General features: G+C 29.9%; 2 protein-coding genes across 2 annotated transcripts; one reads left to right on the top strand and one right to left on the bottom strand.

Annotated features, from left to right (window-relative positions):
* Positions 1–685: 685 nt before the first annotated feature.
* BDCG_17541 (uncharacterized protein) lies at positions 686–1,120 on the top strand (the record flags this gene model as incomplete). Its single annotated transcript, XM_045426651.1, has 1 exon — positions 686–1,120. One exon carries the CDS (start codon positions 686–688, stop codon positions 1,118–1,120), a length of 435 nt encoding a protein of 144 aa, XP_045282149.1.
* Positions 1,121–5,948: 4,828 nt separating this feature from the next.
* On the bottom strand, positions 5,949–7,806 carry BDCG_17542 (uncharacterized protein; the record flags this gene model as incomplete). The annotated part of the gene is made up of 6 exons (XM_045426652.1): positions 5,949–5,959; positions 6,729–6,786; positions 6,877–6,962; positions 7,013–7,049; positions 7,201–7,517; positions 7,746–7,806. The coding sequence occupies 6 exons, from the start codon at positions 7,804–7,806 to the stop codon at positions 5,949–5,951; spliced, it is 570 nt and encodes a 189-aa protein (XP_045282150.1).
* Positions 7,807–25,015: the final 17,209 nt, after the last annotated feature.

Here is a 25,015-nt window from a genome sequence, read left to right on the forward strand (position 1 = left end):
GGCCGCTTCCGAACTACTAGCGTACGCGTATGAGTGTAAAGGGGTCATAGCGGCTGCTAATTAAATTAGTGTACAATATTACAACATATAAGAAGCCAGTGTACACCTGTAATTGTATGCTGGCTTAAGCAACCTTTGAATCACATCTGATAGCATGTCTAAAAACCAGTGAGAAGTGCAGGCTTCTCCAGAATGTGATAATTTCATCTATGAAGCAATTTGTAGTTATCATGCCAGTGTGGTCCTAGAACATCTTAAAAAGATAGCATACAAAGAGCAGTGAGTGAAAGAGCATTTGATTGATGCTGCTTCACTTGTTGAGGGGAAAACTCCACACTCAGGTGAATGCCACATATACAAATGAATGAGGTGTGAGAAATGAGATGAGAGTGATGAACCAGATTCAAAGAAGTTCACTCTCTACTCAAAAGAAGGATAAAAGAAAGAAGTGGCTATCACTGAAGTTGTATGATGATAACAGAAATCATATAATAATATAGTGATAGAATGATATAGCAATATAATGATACAGTGATATAGCAATATAACAATACAGTTATATAGTGATATAACAATACAAGTGATATAATAATAGACATTGTATGATCAATCAGAAATCACTGAAATGAATATCTTCTCTAGTTGATATGAATAACATTCTTCTCTGCTATCTGAACTGAAAGATATGCAGAACCTCTCAGAGGGTTTACTCAAAGCAGTAAGAAAAGTGACTGAGACTGCTGAACTGAAATTGAAGCTTTGTACACATACAAGAATTCTAAATGAGATTGAGGTCTTGTGTATGCAGTGGCAGGCTGAGATGAAAGCTAAACAACAATTAGCATTCACTGTGAATCAAGTATTCACTATGAAGAGCTTCGCTGATGCAATCATCATTATTAATAAAGATAGAGAAAACCAGATCTTAGATCTGCAGCAGAAGATTGAATATTTATACAGACAGATGACTATATCAAATCTGAAGGTTTCATCACAATCATTCATAATCTCTTCAAAAGTGTACACATTATCAGAGATCACTGCACAGAATGAGAATCTGAGCATGGAATACATCAAGTCAGAAGATCTGCTGAAGCTATTAAGCTTCAATAGTGACTGAAAAAATGATGCTGCAATCAGCTGACTAAGTCAGATGTGATTATATTATTGAATTGAATGTGAACTCACAGACAGACAGTCAACAGAATTTTAACAAGTCTTAAGATCTGCTGTGTTTCTATGTGAAAAAGCAAAGTCATTATAAATGACTGATGAAAAGATGAATCTCACAGATATGAAGTGATATTCATTTTCATGAACATGAAATGAGTTTTTCAAATGAATCTTGTACAACTTTGAGAAAGTGAATGTGTAAGATAAGTGTTATGAATGCTTCACTGAGTGTAGATAAGTGAGTAATCTTATATTATACTTCATACACTTCAGCTTATACTATCTTGTGTTGAATGAAGAGCTTTTAACATCTTTCTGTTTACAGATCTTCATTCATGATCTTATATCTGAGTTGAGAGTGAAATGAAAATGCTTAACCTCACAGTCAGACACAGTGAAGAAAGCATACAACATTCTCATTGTACAGGAATAAGTAAGTCAATTGTAACAGAAAATACTGTAATTGAGTATGTCTCAGAAGAGAATGAGTAATCAGACTTCTATAACATAAGTCACACAACTGAATGCAATAAATCTAGATCTGAATGTTATTACTAAAGCACTGAATTCTCTGAAAAAGGAATTCTCTGAGTGAAAACCTTGATATCATGAACATTGAGCTTGCTTCAACTGCAGATATTAAAATCATGATGTAAAAGATTGCACTCAGCATATGCAGTCAAGAGAAGCAAGAGAGTCAAAAAACTAGCAGAATCAGTGAGCTCAGAGACACTTGCTGATATTCTATGAAAAGTCTTCAAAGTGAAAGAGATGCTCATGTTAGATGATTCTCTGAATTCTGTAAATGCAAAGAGAAAGCAGGCTTCTGACTGAGGTGCGGATGAGAAAGTGAATGCTCATCTCAATGTCTTGAGGCCTGAAATGTTAATGTATAAGAGGCACTTGAATAAGAATTGAGAGATGGCTGCAAAAGTGTTAGCAGACACAGAAGCTTCTATGCAATATATTAATAATTATATGATCTGAAGATTGAAAGGGGTTCACTGAGTGAAGAATCTCTGACATATAAGATTATCTGATAACTGATATCTGATATCATCTGTAAAAGTAAGAGTTTTCTTGCACTTTGAAGAATAGTCTTGCTATATTTGAGTGTGTGAGCTGCAGAATGTGGAATATGACCTTATTCTTGAACTCAATTGATTTCAAAGGTTCAATCCACAGATTCAATAGTGTACATGTCATATGTGATTGACTGATAGAAAGAAAATGATTCATACAATTCTATTAACTGATATGAGAAGAACATTTCATGTCTCTGATATAGAAGAATTAAATCTGCTTACACATTAACAAGCAAAGAGAACAATTCACAAGACCTCATCTGAAAGCATTCTGTATGTCATACAGGACTCAGAAGTGAAGAAAATCAAGATAAAGAATATGTGAGAGGACAAGTGTATGAAGAAGCTTCTGAAGAAGTATGAAAAGATCTTCTGAACAGATCTTTCACTGAAATTGCTGCTGAAATGAGGATTCATACATGAGATTGACACAGGGGATGCAAAACCAGTCAATCAGAATGTGTACTCTCTGTCACAAATATATCTTGAAGAACAGAAGTGTCAGATCACAGACCTTCTAGAATATGATCTCATATAACTCTCATCAAGTATGTGAGGCTTTCCAGTTCTATTCATGAAAAAGGTAAGTGAGGAGTGATGAATATGTATCAATTATTGAGCACTCAATAAGCTTACAATCAAGAATGAATATTCACTGTCATGAATTCAATAACAGTTGAATACAGTTGAAAATGCTTGATATCTATCAAAGATTGATCTTCTCTCAGAATACTGACAGATCTGTGTAGATGAACTGTCAGTCTCATGAACTATATTTAATACACAATAAGAGAAGTTCAAATTCCTGATAATGTCATTCAGTCTGACAAATGTGCTCACTATCTTTCAAATGATGATGAATATGATTCTTCATAAACAGAATGAAACCTCATATCTTGTATACTTCAATAACATTCTAGTCTTTTCAAACTCATATGATGAAGATCTGAAGTATCTTAATAAAGTGCTTACAACTCTGACAGAGTATAAGCTCTATATTAAATCAATTAAGTGTGTGTTTGAAATGAAAGAGTTGAAGTTTATAGAATATGTAGTGAGTGATGACTGTATACATCTCATTCTGAAGAAATTGAATATCATAGTGAATTGACTGCAGCTGAGAAACATACACTATATATGACAGTTTCTTGAATTGATCTCATACTACTGCAGATTCATCAAGGATTTTGTATGAATATCTGCATCACTCTCAGATCTCTTGAGAGAAACAGATGCAAATCTGTAAAAGAAGAAGTTTCATTCAATTATCTGAAATACTGTGTATGAAGAGGCTTTTCTCACACTGAGAGAACATGTAACAACATTCTCAGTGCATATTTAATCAGATTGTGATAAACCTTTCTACTTTGAGACAGACACATCTGAATGAGCTATCAGAGGCGCTCTTCTACAGATGAGTAAGAACAGCAAGCTGTATCTGATGATGTATGATGATAGAAAACTATCAGATGCTGAGCTCAATTATTCAGTGTATGAAAAGAAATTGCTAGTGATCAAGTATGTGCTGGTATTATGAGATAGATATATTGACAATGAGTATATGATAATAGTGATCACAGATCATGAAAGTCTCATCTATCTATAATTAATGATAAAATCTTTCAAACACTTAGTATGTTGAATCTTGAAGTTCTAAGTATATAATCTTCATATCAAATACTGAAAGAGATTGAATATCATAGTATCTGATGCAATCAGTCACAGATCTGATTTCATGAGTGAGGGTTCTATGAATCAGATATAAGAGATGTTCACATTAAACACACTGAGAGAATGCAAGGAATCAGAATGAGTGAATACTATGATCTCTCACTTGAAGAATGACAAGATGTCAGATGATAAGTGTCTTATGAAAGTAGTAGAAGAGATGCTTTCAAACTTTAAGCTGAGGAAATTGAAAAATGACATTGTACTTTACTGTGATCTAGAATACACAGAAGCTCTCTATCTAGAATCTTCATTTCAACATGACTTGATGACTCACATGCACAAGGAATTCAGTCACTTAGAAAGCTCTGAACTCATAAGTGTACTTGAATCAAGTGTATACTGGTCAAGCATGACTGAGAACATTCAGATGTACACTCATAAGTGCCTGAATTATCAGATTATAAAAGAATCTAAGAAAGGATTAGAATGTAAGAAAGTACAATATCAGATGAAGTGTACAATACAACTGTTTAAATGATGAGAGATAGATCTCATAGATATATTATCATGAACATCAAATGAAAATTGATGAATAATCACTGCTATTGATTATGCTACTGGCTGGCCAGTTGTAAAAGCAGTTTCAGAGATAACAGAGAAGATAATGATGAAGTTTCTACATGATGAGATCTATGTTAACTATGAAATGCCGCGTGAGATTCTAACTGATAACAGTGTAAATCTTGTAGAAGAAGTGATGAGGCATTTTATAAGCCAGTTACAGACAAGACATTGTAGAACAATGTCATATCATCTGTGAATAAATGAAAAGATGAAACACTTGAATGAAATCTTGATCAACATGCTGATGAAATATCTAGTGAGCAAGCCTATGAGACTATGAGATGAATATCTCAGACAGACACTACTGATCATGTGAATTCAACAGTATGCAGTCTTCAAGTGTTCATCATTCTATCTGTTGTATGGATTGCATTCACGCATCCTGAAGAATGCTTCGAAAAAGATGAGGAAGAAAACAGCAGTTACAGATGCAGTAGTAACAGTTGTGAACACAATAGTTACAGACATGAAATCAAGATTGAAAGAGATCAGTCACACACATGCAAAAGCTAACAAGTTACTCCTGAACTGAGCAATTCAATCAAAAAGAATATGAGACTCACTTGTTAAGAAATTGAGTCTCAAGATAAGAATATAAGTTCTTGTATATAATGAGAATTCTGAGAAGTTTCAATCTAGATAACTTGAGCTATATAAAATACTCAAATCACATTCTCTGAAAATGTATGCATTGAAAGAATCAGAGAGACAGATCTTATACAACTTAATCAATGATTCATGACTTGTGAAAGTAAAGATATAAGATCTGAGTGAATTATAATTATTCACAGCACTATCATCAGTGTTGAAAAAGAAGAGACTTATAATTAAAAAGTCTTGCAAAGTAAGAGAAATCATAGACACTTACAAATCAGATAATCTCACTTATTCTGATCTTTTCATAATTATAAGGAAAGAATGAGAAGAAATAAAGAAATCAGATAAACATCATACTTTAATAAGTGATGAGACTATAGCTGATTGTATAATAACACACTGCAGATAGCAGATGCAACACAGTAAAGAGTAATCTCAAAGTAGCAGACTTGCATGTGAATCAGATTACAGAAGAAAAAGAAATTCAGAGTTGAATTTAACTATTTACATCAGTTCAATTGCAGAGATCACAGAGAATAAACTATCTGAAATATTCACAGACATATGAGATCAAGTCATCTTGATCTCTGAGAATGCTCAGAGATCAGATAAGATTAGTTTTAATAAGCTGTTCACTGTAGTAATCTGAGCAGGTGAAGAGAGACAGTATAATATGTGAGACAGAATCACAAAAGATGAAAGCTGCTGAACCTAGTCACTGAATACTGTATTATATAGAGATTGTGTAAGAGTAGTAACTAGCAGATAAAGAAAAAGTGTAAGAAAAGAGATGATAAATTAATCATCAACTGTAAGAGTCAGCTGTAAAAGACAAATATTATTATACATATCTCATTCATTTTCATACATTACATGTTAATCTATTTTCAATGCCATGTCATCTGAAAAATGTCAAAAATAAAGGAAATCTCAAAACTTGAGATCTGTAAGAGATTTGAGAGCTGCAAGCTGCTCTTGCAATAACACTGTACATGTCTTCAATTCCTCTATCACTCTGTGTATGACATTAATGTCATTTATTACAAGATTGACTGAAATGCCAATATAGAAATGTGTACATGTATGTGTAGAGAAATTGAAGAAGAGTGCAGGACCTGCAGAATCAGAAGCCAGAACAGAGAGAATGAAGATGAAAGAAACAGAAGAACAAGAAGATGCAGAACTGAATGAACAATGACAGAAGTTATCTGAGGCTGAATACTTATAATCTGATGTGTGCATAACCTTCTCTGTAGAAAAGAAAGAGAAAGTGATAAGAGAAGCTTGAGAGTGAAAGAGAGTAGTCTTGACAGTATTATCATCTTTGATCAGAATGGCCTCTGATATCAGAGCAACTAAGAATTATTGTTAGTGTATGAAAATTATAAAATCAGAAGTGAAAACAGTTACTGAATGAACACCTGCTGATCTTAGAGTTGTATACATAATTACAACACACACAAGGCTTCTCAGAAAGAGAGAGAGAGATATGAGAAAATACAGAAAGCAGAATACAGTGTATGAATAGCTCATTTTCACAATGACATCTCAGACAAGATGTATAAGTCTCACACTTACAGGTGTAAAAGAGAACAATATCTGTGTTCTCATTTCTGAAAACACAGATATTCTTCACCTGCATTACAAAGTCAGATGACAAATGTCAGAGAATAGGCTGATATGAGTTGATCATGCTGAAGATATTCGTCAGAGTGAATGTACTCACAATATTGAATTTAACAGTTATGAAAAGTTTCTTGATATCTGTGAATATCATGACTTTATACACAGTAAAACCCATAATGATTTTCCCTAAGAACAGAAAAATCAGTGTTAGAAAGAAAAGATGAAAAGAAAAAGACTTACAATCTCAACACTGTTGAGAAGAAAGATGATTCTCTGATACAAATGAATGATTTCTTCATTATGAATATTTAAAATGAATATAATAATCAGTGTCTGTGACTGAGCTTCAGATAGTTATGTTGTACATAGTCTTCATATAATAAATTATTCTGAGAGTTGGTAAGAAGGGTGAGAGTGTATGCACTGAAAGAGATGATTCATTAAGTCTATATAACATCTCCTTGAAATGGGGAGAGCTGATAATGAAGGCAGAGACAGCAAAACCAGGGATTGTGAGAACAGAGGTAGCGGGAGTGGGAGAACCAGACACAGGGGCAGGTGTAGAAGATTGAGAGAGAGCAGCAGAGAAAGAAACAGAGAGAGCAGAGAGGGACGCGGGAGACCCGGCTATACATAACACAGGCAATTCCTTCATTATCACGCTCTCCAAGTTCTTGATCAATGATTCAACATTGAGTTCACTATCATTGATAAATGCGGATCTGTCAATATGTGAAGATTCTATGTGAATAAAAACAAACATATCAGCATCTGCATCCATGCAAAATTGTGCCAGAAAACATGATCAGAAACTCGCTGAGAAGAGAAACAGTCAAGAGTGTATGAGAAGATAAAGAGAGTGTATGAGAAGATGAAGAAGATGTGTCATCATTCATGATAATACATTGTTCTGATAATTGTTAGAAGATAAACAAGTTCTGATCATGTTTCACAATGTGTTACACTTACTGCTAATGAACTGCCTGATATGAGCACTATGATAATACTTGTTATGAGAACAGAGAGCCATTGCCAGAAATGCATACAATGTGATAGATGAACAGATAGAAAGAGTTGAACAGAAGAAGAGATAGAAATCTTGAATGATAATGACATTCAATGATGATGAAATGAAGAAGATGATTGAAGAATGAGAAAAGTTAGTGAATAAGTGATGTAATATAGTAGAAGTTTCTTTGTGAGAGTGTATGCAGAATGCTAGCTGAATCAGGAATAGATCACATGATCATGAAATGCTAGTGGTGAGCTAATTCACATGAAGCTAGGACATACAACATGGTCATGTGAGTGTGACTGAATCTGGTGAGAGAGGATGTGGTTTGAAAGAATGTATGACTGTCAGATAATAATGCAGCCGCTTCCGAACTACTAGTGTATGTGTACAAGTGTAAAGGGGCCATAGCGGCCGCTAATTAAATTAGCGTACGATATTACAATATATAAGAAGCCGGCATACGCCTGTAATCGTACGCTGGCTTAAGCAACCTTTGAATCACAATCTGATATTACTCTGTCTGAACAGTAGACATCTGAGTATTTAATATTCTTATTAAGAGAATCAGCTTCATCAAGCTGTTGAGTAGATTGAGAGACTGGTCTGACTGTGTCAGAAGCTGAATTGAAACCAGCTTTGAATTGAGAGAGTGTTTCAATAATGAAGCTTTCAAAGGCTTCAGAAGAATGTTCACTGACAGAGTGTGAGTGTGAAGAATTATCATCATCAACTGCAACTAACTCAGTGAAAAGAATGCAAGATTGTGAACATGTGTGTGAGTGAGATTGTATTGAATCTGCCATCTTGATATTTGTTTATTGAATTCTTGTCAATATCATTCTCTTTTCTTACTTTTTTACAAATGTGATGTGTTTTCTGCAAGCCTCTTTTTTAAGTGAGCAGTAGTATTATTAATCATCAAGATCTCAAATACATTAATACTGATAGAATAAGATGATTTTAACTTCTGAAGAGTGTATTGAATGAAGCAGTAGTTCAAATAATGATTATATTGACAAGAAATTCTGAATTGACAGTGATTTTACACAAAATGAGTCTCATAATCTGTGAAAGGTGTAAAGCTTGTGTGATTGAAAGGTTACTAGCTTGTGAAAAGTTATATGATGGAAGGATTAGTAAGCCAGATCACGTGACCTGACATATTTACCATCAATTCTACAATCAATTCAAAATTAATTTAAAATCAATTTAATACTGAAATTATTCTTGAATTTAATAATAAAGTAAGTGTTTATATAATTTACACTGAATTTATTATTAACTGATTTTCAATCAATTATTAATTACTTAAATATACAGATTGAATTTATTTTATTACTATAATTAATTAACAATTAATTCAGAATCAATTCAAAATCAATTTAAAATTAATTTAATACTGAAATTATTCTTGAATTTAATAATACTACTGAATTGATTATCAACTGATTTTCAATCAATTATTAATTACTTAAATATATAGATTAAATCTATTTTTATTACTATAATCAATTCAAAATCAATTCAAAATCAATTTAATACTGAAATTATTCTTGAATTTAATAATAATACTGAATTGATTATCAGCTGATTTTCAATCAATTATTAATTACTTAAATATATAGATTAAATCTATTTTTATTACTATAATTAATTCAGAATCAATTCAGAATCAATTTAAAATTAATTTAGAATTAATTATTAAATATTTTTATCTTGATATACTTTAAAATTCTGTAAAACATCTCTTTATATTCTATATGAATTTATCTGTTTATTTAATTGATTATGAATCAGCTATACATGCTTTAATTAATTAATAAGCTGAATAAATAAGTGAATTGAAAGATTGAAAGTTAATTATCAACTGATTATTACTGTATTGTGTGAGATCAGAGTCATGATTATATAATAAGATCAAGTGATACACTTAGCAAGGTCAAGTTTTCTGTATATACAAGATTGTGCTGTTTTATCTATGAATTAACAATCAGTCAGTCATGTGATCAGACTAGTATGAAATAGATCATAAGCTAAACTATATTAAGAACAATTTCAATTCATTATGTAGAGAATTATACAGAAAGAATATAGAGTTAATTTACAGTGATTACACTGTGAATTCATCATTTCATCTGTGTCATGTGTTGCTAATTATAACATATTGTAAGAGGTCTACACTCAATAGATCAGTATTATATTAATAGGTCTTATTTAATAAAGATAAAAATGTTAAAGAAGGAAAGAAAAAGAAAGTATGAGAATCAGTGATTGAGATGAATATTTATATGTATATGTGATGATATACACAGTGAAGCTTTGAGATGAAAGAATATACACACATTTGTAGCAGCTGAGAATCAGTGATTGAGAATGACTGAGAATCAGAGTGTATATTACACATGTTTATAGCAGCGGAGAATTAATGATTGAAAATGAAAGAATCTATGAAGTGTAATAAAATAGTCTATATAATTGATTAGATGCAGTCTGCTACATTAGTCTCTCTCTTTCAGAAGCAGTTTTCATCAGTCAAGAACTGTTATTTCAGATAATACAGAACTCAGAGTTCAGACCAGTTAATTATAGCTGATCTATTTTATAAGATATTATCAGCTACAGCTGTGAGATCTCTTATCAAGTATATTCTCAATCTCTCACTCAAGCTCATTATCTTCTTCTATAATGTCTAGTAACTGTCAGTCAGAAGTCAGCTGAGAAGAGAATGAATCAGTGATAATATAGCAGAGCAAGCTTGTATGAAATATATTATAAATCTTTGATAATGTGTTAAGACAGTAGTTATAACTATCTAGAACTTCTATCACTTTATATCTAATATAGCAGTAATCTAGTATACAAGATGAATATGTGATTTGTATATTCTTAAGATTCAATTATATCAGATCTTCTATCTTATATTATTGAGTGAGATCTTAGTAAACATTGATTTAATTCTCTTAATCTTGTTTCACAGTTGTTATAAAGATCTCTGCTTAATTATAAGTATCTCCGAGCTTTGTTACTATATTATTAATAATCTGAATTAGACTGTGAGATTTTGATATAAACTGTGTGATCTCTAGAAGATTCAACACTTTCATGTGATAACTGTGTGTAAGAAAGAACAGACTTATATCTGTTAAAATAGCACCTTAGTCATTAATAGTGACCTCTGTAGACTGACCGTATGACCGTGTCTGGGACTAGAATCAGAATTTTTGATAGTTTTATTACTAATTCAACAGATCCCATTACACGGTTCTAACATTAGATAGTAGTTTCATACTGTTTCAGTGAGACTTACTGTCTACTCTTATCACATTTTTCAAATGAGATCATGATTTCTACTTCTCAATTTAAATTATGTTGATTGCTTTAAATGACTTTAAATCTTATTTGAGTGTTATCAAAAAGTGTTACTTTTTAAAAAATTAAAAATAGTCTAAAAAAAACCTTAAAATGTCTAAAAATAGTAACTTTATGCTAAGAATGAGACTAAATAAGATCAAATGAAACCACTTTCTCATTTTTTTCAAGTCATGGTTTCATTTTAAGATCTGATATATAGTCACTTTATATGTTTATTTAATGATTAGTCCCAGCGGGATTCACATCAAGAAATGTATGAGACCAGATCAAATGAAATCAAACATGAAATTTATGATCTCGGCGGCCAGTCTAGACCTCTGTATGTAGAAGCAGATTATATCAATCATCTTATAAGTAATTACAGAACTTGTAGAGATAATTCTTTATAGTCTGAATTATCTATTCTGATGCAACATCAGTCTTGAAATAATAGACAGTTGATAGATAGTATATAATCTTAAGAACTTGACAGATTCTTGTTCAGAAAGTACTTATAAATTGATAACTCTGATCTGATACTATCAATCTCAGTAACTTATATATTCAATAGAATGAACTCTGTAAGAAGACTTCACTGACTTATTCAGTGTTCATCTTATCATAAGATTGTAATATTATATTCTTACTTAATCAGTCAATGATGATCAGAATGTTTCTACAATTCTTACTCTTAGATAGATTAATAGTGAAGTTAATTACTATATCTCATCAGAGTCTATCAGAGATATTGAGTGATTTCAGTAGATCTTTTCTACAGTTCTTTTATAAGATAATAGAAGAACAGTGATTGCAGTTTTAAACAAAGTATCTGATACTGTTTAATATCTCAGATTAGTAGAATTCTCAGAAGATTATTCTATACAGTTATTCATAGTGTGAATAACTGATTATATACAAATTATACATCTTTTATATTATCTGAGTATGTAAGAGTTCAGAGTGAGAGACTCAGCATTATTCATGAAATTATAGAGTGTTATTATCATTGATTGAATATTCTAAGATATTGATTCTTATATATAGTTCTGAGAGAAATTAGAGTGTTTCTTAATATACTGCTTTAGTGAGAATCTGAAGAAGTTCATCAGCCTGAGCTGCTATATATCACAGTTCATTCAGTGTAGAGAAAGTGAAGATATCAATATCAGTTCTAATTAAAGAAGCATGTATGATACTGTGAGCTGTTTTATCTTAATTAACTAGTATCTTCAGATTTAAGAGCTGATGCTCTTGATTTATTCAGTGAGTATCTGTTATTATTATTATTATTCTTCAATTATAGATGTATGCAGTCAGAGACTATGACATCTACCTGAGAACTTTTAGTTCTCAGGGTTTTTCCTATGTCTGTAAAGTTAACTATTATACATTCATCAATTTCAGATATGCAAAATCAGAAAATTCCAGCTCAGAATACAAAGACTGTTTTCAAATTGCAGTGTTTTAACATCTTCTGATACTTTGAAATCATTTGACAATATCATGACAAAGGAAAAGAGAAAAAGAACACAGTCTCAAAGATAGACACATTAAATAGATAGATAGAAAGAAATTGAAAGGAAAAGATACAGAAAAAGATAAAGTAAAGAGAGACTATAATAAAACAAATTATTAAAAGAGAGTGTATAGCTGTTTTAACAGACTATATCTGATTGATTTTCTCCTTTTCATATTCAGATAATTCTGAATTTAGTCATTTTCTTGTAGCTGCTTGAGTTTCTGATAGAAAGTCTATTAAATATTTAATTCCTGTCTCAGTTGAGAATAAGAATCTCATATTTAATTGATTTAGATCATACTTCTCTTTCAATCTGGCTCTGAGACTATTGTATAATGCACAGTGCATTATAATATACTCAGGATTCTCATTTGCATTGCAGAATGAGCATTCTATTGAGTCAAATCTATCATCAAATCTTTGTATATAAGATTTGAAATAGCCATGTCCTAGTTTCAGCTGTATTATAGATAAGAATATTTTCTTTTTACATTTAATTGAACAAGATTTTCACTTGGGTTTTGTTTCAAATCTTGAATAATGTATACTCTTCTTTTGTTTCTGCCAGCTTTCATTTCACTTGTCTAAACAAGATTCTTTTATTTTTCTCTTTATAAAAGACCAGGACATAATTTTTTGAATAGATCTGCTTAATTCTGCACTCTTTTTTGCAGCTGAATCAGCCAATTCATTGCTATGAATATTTATATGAGCAGGAACTCAGTGCAGATGAATTATCAGCTTTAATATTCTTCTCTTTTGAATTTTCAAAACAGAGTTTAAGATCAGTTCAAGATTCATTTGATCATTATAAATCTGACTATTTCTAAGTCTTTTTAAAGCAGCTTGACTATCAGAGAATATCCATGCCTCTTTCAAACTATTTCCTCTTTTATGAGATTTTATTTCTATGAGTTTGAAAGCTTTCACTATTGCAAATAGTTCAGCATCAAAGACTTCAGATTCACAGCCTAGATTCCAGAAATCGGAGATAAAATTGATATTATCTTCAGTATAAAGTGAGTATCTGTTACATTAGATAGTATATCTTGCTCTTATTATGAGAGAGCATCTCTTATTAAGTTCTGACTGCTAGAATGATAGTGTATTGTAAAATAAAAGTCACTTAGAAACTCAGATTATTATATCTGTTGTTCAGAAAGTTTACAGATAGTTATAAAGTATTTAAGATTCTTATAATCTGTGACTATCTCAAATTCAGAGACACTGCAGAGTTCAGAGTCTCATTCTTCTAAACAGTGTATACTTATAAGAAGTTCCTTGTTATAGATCTTCTAATTGCATTCAGTGAGACTCAGTTTCTTAGATATAAAGATATATGATCATAGAACATCTTTATTATTATACTGCAGTATTACTTCTTCTGTTACATAGTTAGAGAAATCAGTCTCAATAACTGTCTTATGATCAGAATTGAATGTTATCAGCAGAGAGATATTAATAAATATCTTCTTTATCTATGTAAATACAGCTTCAATGTCTGCTAATCATTGAAATACTGAGTCTTTCTTAGTGAGGTCTGTAAGTGATCTCATGATATCTGAGAAGTTTTATATAAATTGCTGATAGAAGTTAGCAAATATGATGAAGCTTTGTATATCTTTCACAGTATACAGAGCATTTTATTCAAGAATGATGAAGACTTTCTCAGAATTTATTTTAATCTTCTTATCAGCTTCTATAATAAAACCCAGATACTTGATACTCTTGACTTCAAAATCACACTTATCAATATATATTGATAGTTCTACTTCTTATAGCTGTTATAATATCTTTCACACATGTTCTTAATATTCTTTCCTGAATTCATCAGTGAAGATGAGAATGTCATTATGATATACAAATACAAATTCATTAAGAAAATCTCAGAGTGCTCAGTTAATATACTTCTGAAATGTACTGAGAGTGTTAGTCAGTTCAAAGAGTGTGACTACTTATTCAAAGAGATCATATCATGTTTGAAATGCTATAAGCTACTCATCTTCTTCAGTAATGCAGATCTTATAAAATATAATAATAACATCTAACTTTGTAAATCATTGAGCTTGTTCAATATGAGCTAGAGTTTCATTGATAAGAGATAAAGAATAACAGTTCTTCTTCATTAATCTATTCAATTCTTGATAATTCATGCAGAATTGAAGTTCTTCATTAGATTTCTTTACAAAGAGAATAGAGGCTGTGATGAAAGAGTTGCTAATATGTATGAATTCTTTATTCAACAGATCATTGAGTGTCTTTTGAAGAAGAAGAAGAAGTTCATCTTATAATATGTTATAAAGAGAGCCTCATGATGATTTAGAGTCTCTACTGTTCTTCTTTTTCAACTTGATACTGTGATTCACTTCTAAACCTTGTAAGAGAGGTAGATTTGTAGCATTATTATCTTATTAGAAGACATCTAGATATTCATAATATTATTGAGAGAGTTTTGTATAAGAATCTATTATTATAATACAGAATAATTTTTCTAGAGTCTTTTTAATATCAGTCAGACTGATGAAATAGATTGATATATGATTCTGCTATCAGTGATTTCTTCAGTGACTTCTTTTTCTGAGTATTTCATAGATGTTGACAGAGATTTGTATCAGATTCATAATCTTATGAATATCATTCTTATGAACTCTATCTTTGTTAGAGAATATTAAACTTCTGTTTTAAGTGTTTAATAAGATGTCTTATTCAGATAGTCAGATAAGTTCTAATATAAAATTATAATCAAGATTATCAACTTTATATGTGTAGATATTTTCATACTAATACTCTTCAATATCTATGTTTAGTTTTATCATATAACAGATGTAAACATCTTTTGAATTATTGAATTCTGCAAGAAGTTGAGATTTTGATAAGAGAATACACTGAAGATTATGATATCTTATAACTGAAGATTTAATCATTGCATAGTAGCATAGACTGCTGTCTATCATAGTCTTTATATTATACATGTTATTAATCACAGTTGATACAAGAATTGCATTCATTGTCATTTTCTCTTCAAATTATTATTGTCTGATCTCTTCAAGCTTCTGTTTATGAATTTGAATAGAAGCTAATCTTTTCTCTGTTTCACTGAGATATTCTTATAGTTATTCTCTGAATCTTTCTCTAATGTAATGTGATTAGCGCGGACAGGCACTGATCTTTCTCTCCAGTGTGAGGACACATAGATTGATCAGCAGTTGAAAGCAATATATTCTGATCAGTTACAGCTAATACACACTTCACATTGATATTGATCAGTGACTTCTTCAGAAGTGATTTCAGAGACTTAAAAACCTGTTTGAACAGTGAAAACTCTTGCTTGTGTATATATATTTGAATCTATTCAGTTCATAGTCCCTGCATTATTATTCTTCAGTGCAGGTGTATGAGTGACTGAGATGTAATGTCTTCTATCACTGTTCTCTATACTTTTAAGCTTGATAAGACAGTCATTCAATATCTGAAGCTGTGTGCAGAAGTCTTTATAAGTCTGGTCTTTGTCTACACTTATAAGACTTATAAGAATCTGTAAGAGTTTGAAAGTCAAGGTCTTCTTAAGCATGCTAACCTTTATTTAATTCTCTCAAGATTAATCATCTGCTTTCAGAATCTTGATATTGAAGTCAGAAATAAATGTTGTAAGAGAAGTATTTCTCTGTCAGATACTCTGTAATTAATTTAATACTTTCTATTGTATAGCAGTGTCTCAGAACAGAATATCAAGATATCTTATAATATTATCAGACATTTATAACACTGATTCACATGCTTTCATTCATGAATAAAACTTCTATTTCATTTGATTCTTCAATCATTCATTGATATATCAATATTGATTAGACTAGCCGCCGGGATTATGAATTTCACATTTGATCTCATTTAGTCTAGTCTCATACATTTCTTGGCGTGAATCCCGCTGAGACTGGCTATTAAAAAAACATGTAAAGTGACTATATATCAGATCTTAAAATGAAATCATGACTTGAAAAAAATGAGAAAGTAGTTTCATTTGATTTCATTTAGTCTCATTCTTGATATAAAGTTACTATTTTTAGACATTTTAAGGTTTTTTTAGACTATTTTTAATTTTTTAAAAAGTAACACTTTTTGATAATGCTCAAATAAGATTTAAAGTCATTTAAAGCAATAAAAATAATTTAAATTGAGAAGTGAAAATCATGATCTTATTTAGAAAATGTGACAAGAGTAGACAGTAAGTCTCACTGAAACAGTATGAGACTACTATCTAATGTTAAAACCATGTAATGGAATCAGTCGAATTGGTAATGAGACTATCAAAAACTCTGGTCCTGGTCTCAGACACGGTCACACGGTCAGTCTAATCTTGATTGATTAATAAATTAATGAAATCTTCATCTACACTCAGTTTCATGAGCATTTTCAACCTTCATGATGAGTAGAGAGTGAGATTAAAAGTATTGAAATATATGAGAGTATCTAAGTATTCTTTTAATACTTTTATATTTGATGCTGTAGATGTTGAAATTGAATGAATTAATTATTAAATCTCTTTATATTGAAGTTATTGAGTTGTATATATATCAGTTATTTATTATTGTTGTAATTTTAACATTGCTCAGAGTCACTGTAATATCACATCTATACTTATGTTTCAGAGGTTCATATTATCATTAGACATAATTATATCAATTATCAGATATATAGTATCTGTAAAATCTGAAGAAGTGTAATTATATTCTCATATATCTGAGTGTTAGAACTCTTGAGACTTTTACTAATATTCTCTTATAAGATCTTATTGTCTTTGTAAGATCTTGTTACAGAGTCAGAATGACTGATGAGTAAGCTTCTATCTGAGAACTCAGTGTCTGCTTAACTGTTTGACTGTTTCTCTATTTCTTATATGTTATTATATGTTAGAATATCTCTCAATGAATAATTATTTCTAATGAGAAGATAATATATGAATAATTATTTTCTAATAAGAAGATAATGAATATTTTTATAGTGCAAGAGATCTATGCTGAATAGATCAGTATTATATTAATAGGTCTTATTTAAAAATGATAAAAAACATTAAAGAAGGAAAGAAACAGAAAGTGTGAGAATCAGTGATCAAGATGAATATTTATATATGTATGTAATGATGTACACAGTGGAGCTTCAGAGTGGAAGAATATACGCGTGTTCATAGCAGCTGAGGATCAGTGATCGGGAATGGCTGAGAATCGGAGCATATGTTACGCGCGTTTGTAGCGGCCGAGGATCAGTGATTGGAAATGAAAGAATCTATGAAGTGTAATGAAATAGTCTATATGATTAATCGGGCGCAGCCCGTCACATACATGTTTCATCATTATATTCAGTAACATATTACTGAATATTAAATATCAAGATAGTATTAAGATAATACAGAACTTTCTAATATTATTATAATACTACTCAGTAACTGTATAATTAATAGATATTATTATCAGAATACTACTAAAATACTATAAGATACTAGATTAACTGTGTAACTATATCTGAGATCAGAATTAAACTTTACAGTTATTATATTATTTAAAAGTATTACTTCTAATCATGATTTGTATTTATTATATTAATTTTAAATTACATTATTTTAAATAGTAAAAATCTCAGACTCACTTTTTAAATAAAAATCTAGTCTTGAATAAACAATATATTTGAATTCTTAGTTATATTTTCATTTTAATCTTATTATTAAGAATAATATTAAATAAGACTATAAAATTATTTCTTACTTATATAATATCATAATATAGTACTTATTTATTAAAAATTCAATAGAGAGTATTATCAAATGTTATTACTTATTTAAATATAAATTATAAATTATATAATTTTAATTATAAAAAAAATATAAAATATGAAAAATAATAAAAAAAAATATAATAAAAACAAGAAAAAATCACTATAAAAAAAAGAAAAATAAAAAAAATAAAAGAAAAGAAAAATAAAAAAATAAAAAATAAAAATAAAATAAATCAAGATTACAGAACTGTAATACTTTTAAAATACTTACTTCTCAGAGTTTTTATAATATTTATTATTAACTACATATCTCTTATAGTAAAAGTAATATAACTGTAATAAGTTATTATCTTAATATTATTTAATAAACAATTAGTATATATTAATATAAATGTGAATAATTAGAAAATATACACTTAAAAAGTATAGTCAGAATAAACTCTGCTATCACTTAAATAATATTAAGAGTAGAATATTAAAATTAATAATTTCTCTTATTAATTTCATAGATAAGATGTATAAAGATAATCTTGAGAAATATAAAATTCTCTAACTTTTAATAAAAACAGATCTTACAAAGAGACTTTATTTTTATAATATTAGAAACTGAATATTATTAAAAAGTGTTACTTTTATATAATATATATATACTTACTGCAGTAATTCACTCTATATATATAACTAAGAATTACAGCTTTCTTATACTGTATAACTCTTCTTAAAATACTGTCACTGATTTGTAACTTATACAGTGTCTTAGTTTAGTATACACTGTATATATACAGCTCTTAATACTGAGACTGTATTAATTATTGTAATCTAATATAATACTTACTTTTCACAGATTATATTTTATTTATTATTATTACTATTATTAGTATTATTATTATTCTTCAATTATAGATGTATATAGTCAGAGACTATGATATTTATCTGAGAACTTTTAATTCTCAGAGTTTTTTCTATATCTGTAAAGTTAACTATTATACATTCATCAATTTCATGTGAAAGGTGTAAAGCTTGTGTGATTGAAAGGTTACTAGCTTGTGAAAAGTTATATGATGAAAGGATTAGTAAGCCAGATTATGTGACCTGACATTCTCACTTATCAGAGTAACTATACATGATGCTATATATAAAATTCGCCTTCAAATCAAGTACAGGTATAAAAAATGACTGGAAAATGTGTAGCAATGAAAAAACCATTTATGATATACATTATTTTTTATCTCTCTATTTCTTCATCTTCATATTCTCCTTTCAACATGTATATTTCAACATTTCAAGTGATTTAGTAAGCTCATTCACTGTGTGCTCAGCAGATGGAATATATCAGATAGATATCTCATTCTTACAGATAAGATTCTGAAGAATGTGAAAATGAATCTCTATATACTTTAAGCAGCATGAAATTGCTTCAGAAGAGAATAGCTCTATAATGAACTTATTATCAGTATGAATTGTATAAGTCAGATCATTAAGTGTGATAAGAATGAAGTGATTATCAGTATTCAGATTATTGAGATAGAATGAGATGAATTCAGTGTCTTCTAGAAGCTCACAGAGATAGACAAGCTCATATACAGTCTTAGAGAATGCAATATATTCAGTCTCTGTTAATGACTTGAAGACCTCTGTTTACCAGCAGCTCTGTCATGCAACAGAGCTACCTGCTATGTAGATGATATAATCAGTGATTGAATGAGATTCTGAATCTCTACCCGCTCAATCAGTATCTGCATATGTCACAGATTCAATTTCAGCATCCCTGTGATTAGACTGGCTGTCAAGACTATAAATTTCACATTTGATCTCATTTGATCTGGTCTCATACATTTCTTGGCATGAATCCCGCTGAGACTGGCTATTAAAAAAACATGTAAAGTGACTATATATCAGATGTTAAAATGAAATCATGACTTGAAAAAAATGAGAAAGTGATCTCATTTGATCTCATTTAGTTTCATTCTTAGCATAAAGTTACTATTTTTAGACATTTTAAGGTTTTTTTTAGATTATTTTTAAGTTTTAAAAAGTAACACTTTTTGATAATGCTCAAATGAGATTTAAAGTCATTTAAAGCAATAAAAATAATTTAAATTGAGAAGTGAAAATCATGATTCTATTTGAAAAATACAACAAGAGTAGATAGTAAGTCTCACTGAGACAGTATGAGACTACTATCTAATGTTAGAATTATGTAATGAGATCAGTCAAATTGATAATGAGACTATCAAAAAATCTGGTTCTGCTTCCGGACACGGTCACACGGTCAGTCTATATATGATAGATTATACTCTCATTGATTGAACTCTGTACATTTCAGAGTGTATATTTATATACAGCTCAGTTCTTTCATGTAGACTGAAAGCTGAATTATTCAAGAAATTCTGCAGCAAAGCTTATATCAGAATATATATTAAATATCAGATATTACAGAGATCTGATATCAGATTGATAGAATCATAGAATAAATTCTGCTATATATGCAATTGATTTCTTATCATTATTTATAAAATTGATATTCTTCTTCATAGAAGTGAATGTAGAGTAATAATCATTTATTAAGAACTTCTTCAGAAGATTTCTTACAAAGAGAGATTGAGATAATATTACTAAACTTAAATCTCTATTAATCTTCATTCTCAGATAGCAGTTGAAATTCTCTACATTCTTGATCTCATAATTAGCAGTGATTTCAGCTTTAGCTCAGTTCAGATTCTTAATTTTCAGACTATAGTGACAGATATTATTCATATAGATGATTATATAAACCTGTCTTTTATTATGAATAAATAGTTCAGTATTATAGAGACTGACACAGAAGTCTGAGTGTTATTCAAAGATTGCTTAAGTCAGCGTATGATTACAGGCGTACGCTGACTTCTTATATATTGTACACTAAATTAATTAGTGACTGTTATAACCTCTTTATATTTGTAAGCAAGTTCTGAAGTGACTGTGTTATTATCTGATAGTTATACATTCTTTCAAATCACATTCTCTCTTACTAGATTCAGTCACACTTATGTAATCATAATATTCACTCTAGCTTCATGCAGATTAGTATATCACTAGTGTTCATGATTATGTAATCTATTTCTGATTTAACTAGTATTCTGTGTATACTCTTACAAAGAAACTTTCACTATATTATATTACTTATTCACTAACTTTTCTCATTCTTCAACTATCTTGTTCATCATTGTCATCATTAAATGCCATTATTATCTCATTCAAGATTACTATCTCTTCTTCTATTCAACACCTTCTATCTGTTTATCTATCACATTATATATGTTTCTGATTATGATCTCTTATTCTTATAACAAGTGTCATTGTAGTACTCTTACCAGGCAGTTTGTTAACAGTAAGTGTAATGTGTTATAAAACATGATCAGAACTTTTTTATCCTCTAACAATTGTCAGAATATATTATTATGAATGACACAGCTTCTTCATCTTCTTATACACTCTTGACTGTTTTTCTTCTCAGTGACCTTTTAATTATGTTTTCTGACATAATTTTGCATGAATGTAGATGCTAATATGTTTGTTTTTATTCATATAGAATTTTCATATATTGACAGATCTGTGTCTGCTGATAATAGTGAACTCAATATTGAATCATTGATTGAGAACTTGAAGAATATGATAATGAAGAAATTATCTGTATTATATATGACTGAGTCTTCTATATTCTCTTCTGTTCTCTCTATTTCTTTCTCTGTCACTTTCTCTCAATCTTCTACACCTGTCTCTGTGTCTGATTCTTCTGCTCTCACTATCTCTGCCTCTGTGTCTGATTCTCCTGCTCTCACTATTCCTGCTCTCTCTGATTCTGCTGCCTCTGCTTTCATTATCAGCTCTCCTCATTTCAAGAAGATATTGTATAGACTTAATGAATCACATTTCTCAGTATATATACTCTCATTCTTCTTACTGATCTCTAGAATGATTTATTGTACAAAGACTGTATATAATTCAACTATCTGAAGCTCAGTCACAGACACTGATTATTATATTTATTTCAAATATTCATGATAAGATAATTATTCATTTATATCAGAGAATCACTCTTTCTCTTAACAGTATCAAGATTATAAGTCTTTTTCTTTTTTATCTTTTCTTTCTGATGCTGATTTTTCTGTTCTTAGAGGAAATTATTATGAGTTTTATTATATATGAAGTTATAACATTTACAGATATCAAGAAACTTTTTATAACTGTAAAGTTCAATATTATAAAGATATTCACTCTGATAAATTTCTTCAGAATGATAGATCTGTATCAGTCTATTCTCTAGTGTCTGTTATCTGACTTCATGATGCAGATAAAAGATATCTGTGTTTTTAGAAATGAGAACACAGATGTCATACTCTTTTACATCTGTAGATGTGAGACTTGTATATCTTATCTGAGATGTTATTGTGAGAATGAGCTATTCACATGCTGTGTTCTGCTTTCTGTATTTCTCTGTCTCTCTCTCTCTTTCTGAAAAGCCTTATGCATGTTGTAATTACATGTACAATTCTAAGGTCAGCAGGTGTTCATTCAGTAATTGTTATTTCTATCTTTGCAGTTTCATATGCTAATAATAGTTCTTAGTTGCTTCAGTGTCAGAGATCATTTTAATTGAAGATGATAATATCACTAAGACTATTTTCTTCTGTTCTCAAGCTTCTTCTGTCACTTTCTCTTTCTTCTCTGTGAAAAAGATTGTGTGCACATTGAATTATAAGCATTCAGTCTCAGATGACTCTCACTATTGTTTATCTGATTCTGCATCTTCTTCTTCTTTTATTTCTTTCATCTTCATTCTCTCTGCTCTGACTTCCGATTCTGTGAGTCTCATGCTTTTCTTCAATTTTTCTACATATATACATACACATTTCTATATTGGCATTCCAGTCAATCTTGTGATAAATGACATTAATATCATACACAGAGCAGTAGAGGAATCAGAGACATGTGTAGTGTTATTACAAGAGCAGCTTACAGCTCTTGAATCTCTTACAGGTCTTGAGTTTTGAGATTTTCTTTGTTTTTGATGTTTTTCAGATGACATGGTGTTGGAAATAGATTAAGTATGTAGTGTATGAAAATGAATGAGATGTGTATGATAATATTTGTCTTTTTACAGCTGACTCTTACAGTTGATGATCAATTCATTTCTCTTTTCTTATACTTTTTCTTTGTCTGTTAGTTACTACTCTTACACAATCTCTATATAATACAGCATTCAGTGACTAGGTTCAGCAGCTTTCATCTTTTATGATTCTGTCTCATGCATTATACTGTCTCTCTTCACTCACTCAGATCACTACAGTGAACAGCTCATTAAAACTAATCTTACTCAATCTCTGAGTATTCTCAGAAATTGAGATAACTTAGTCTCATACATCTGTGAATGTTTCAGATGCTTCATTCTCTGTTATCTTCATAATTGAACTGATATAGACAGTTGAATTTAACTCTGAATTTCTTTTTCTTCTATAATCTGACTCACATATAAGTCTATCACTTTGAGACTGCTCTTTACTGTGTTATGTCTACTGTCTGCAGTATATTATCATATAATCAGCTACAGTCTCATCACTTATTGAAGTGTGATATTTATCTGATTTCTTCATTTCTTCTAATTCTTTTCTTATAATTATGAAAAGATTGAAATAAGTCAGATTATCTAATTTGTATATGTCTATGATTTCTCTTACTTTGCAAGACTTTTCAATTATAAGTCTCTTCTTTTTCAACACTGATAATAGTGCTGTGAATAATCATAATTCACTCAGATCTTATACTTTTGTTTTTATAAGTTATGAATTATTTATTAAGTTGTATAAGATCTGTCCCTCTGATTCTTTCAATGCATATGTTCTCAGAGAATGTAATTTAAGTATTTTATATAGCTCAAATCATCTAGATTGAAACTTCTCAGAACTCTCATTGTATACAAGAACTTATATTATTATGTTAAGACTTGATTTCTTAACTAGTGAGTCTTGTATTCTTTTTGATTGAATTGCTCAGTTCAGCAGTAACTCATTAGCTTTTATATGTATATGACTGATCTCTTTCAATCTTGATTCTGTGTCTGTGACTGTTGCATCTATAACTGCTACTGCTGTATTCATAACTACTGTTCTTGCTCTCACCTTTTTCAAAGCATTCTCTGAGATGTGCAGGTGCAATTCATACAACAGATAGAATGATAAATACTTGAAGATTACATGCTGCTGAATTCACATGACTAATAGCATCTGACTGAGATATTTATCTCATAATCTTATAGACTTGCTCATTAGATATTTCATCAGCATATTACTTAAGATTTCATTCAAGTGTTTCACTTTTCTGTTTATTCATAGATGATATGATATTATTCTACAATGTCTTGTCTGTAACTGACTTATGAAATGTCTCATCACTTCTTCTACAAGGTTTGCACTGTTATCAGTTAGAATCTCATATAGCATTCTATAGTTGATATAGATCTCATTATGTAGAAACTTCATTACTATCTTCTCTATTATCTCTGAAACTGCTTTTACAACTGACCAGTTAGTAGTGTAATCAATAGCAGTG

Source organism: Blastomyces dermatitidis, assembly GCF_000003525.1.
Source record: "Blastomyces dermatitidis ER-3 genomic scaffold supercont1.8, whole genome shotgun sequence".
Classification (NCBI taxonomy): domain Eukaryota; kingdom Fungi; phylum Ascomycota; class Eurotiomycetes; order Onygenales; family Ajellomycetaceae; genus Blastomyces; species Blastomyces dermatitidis.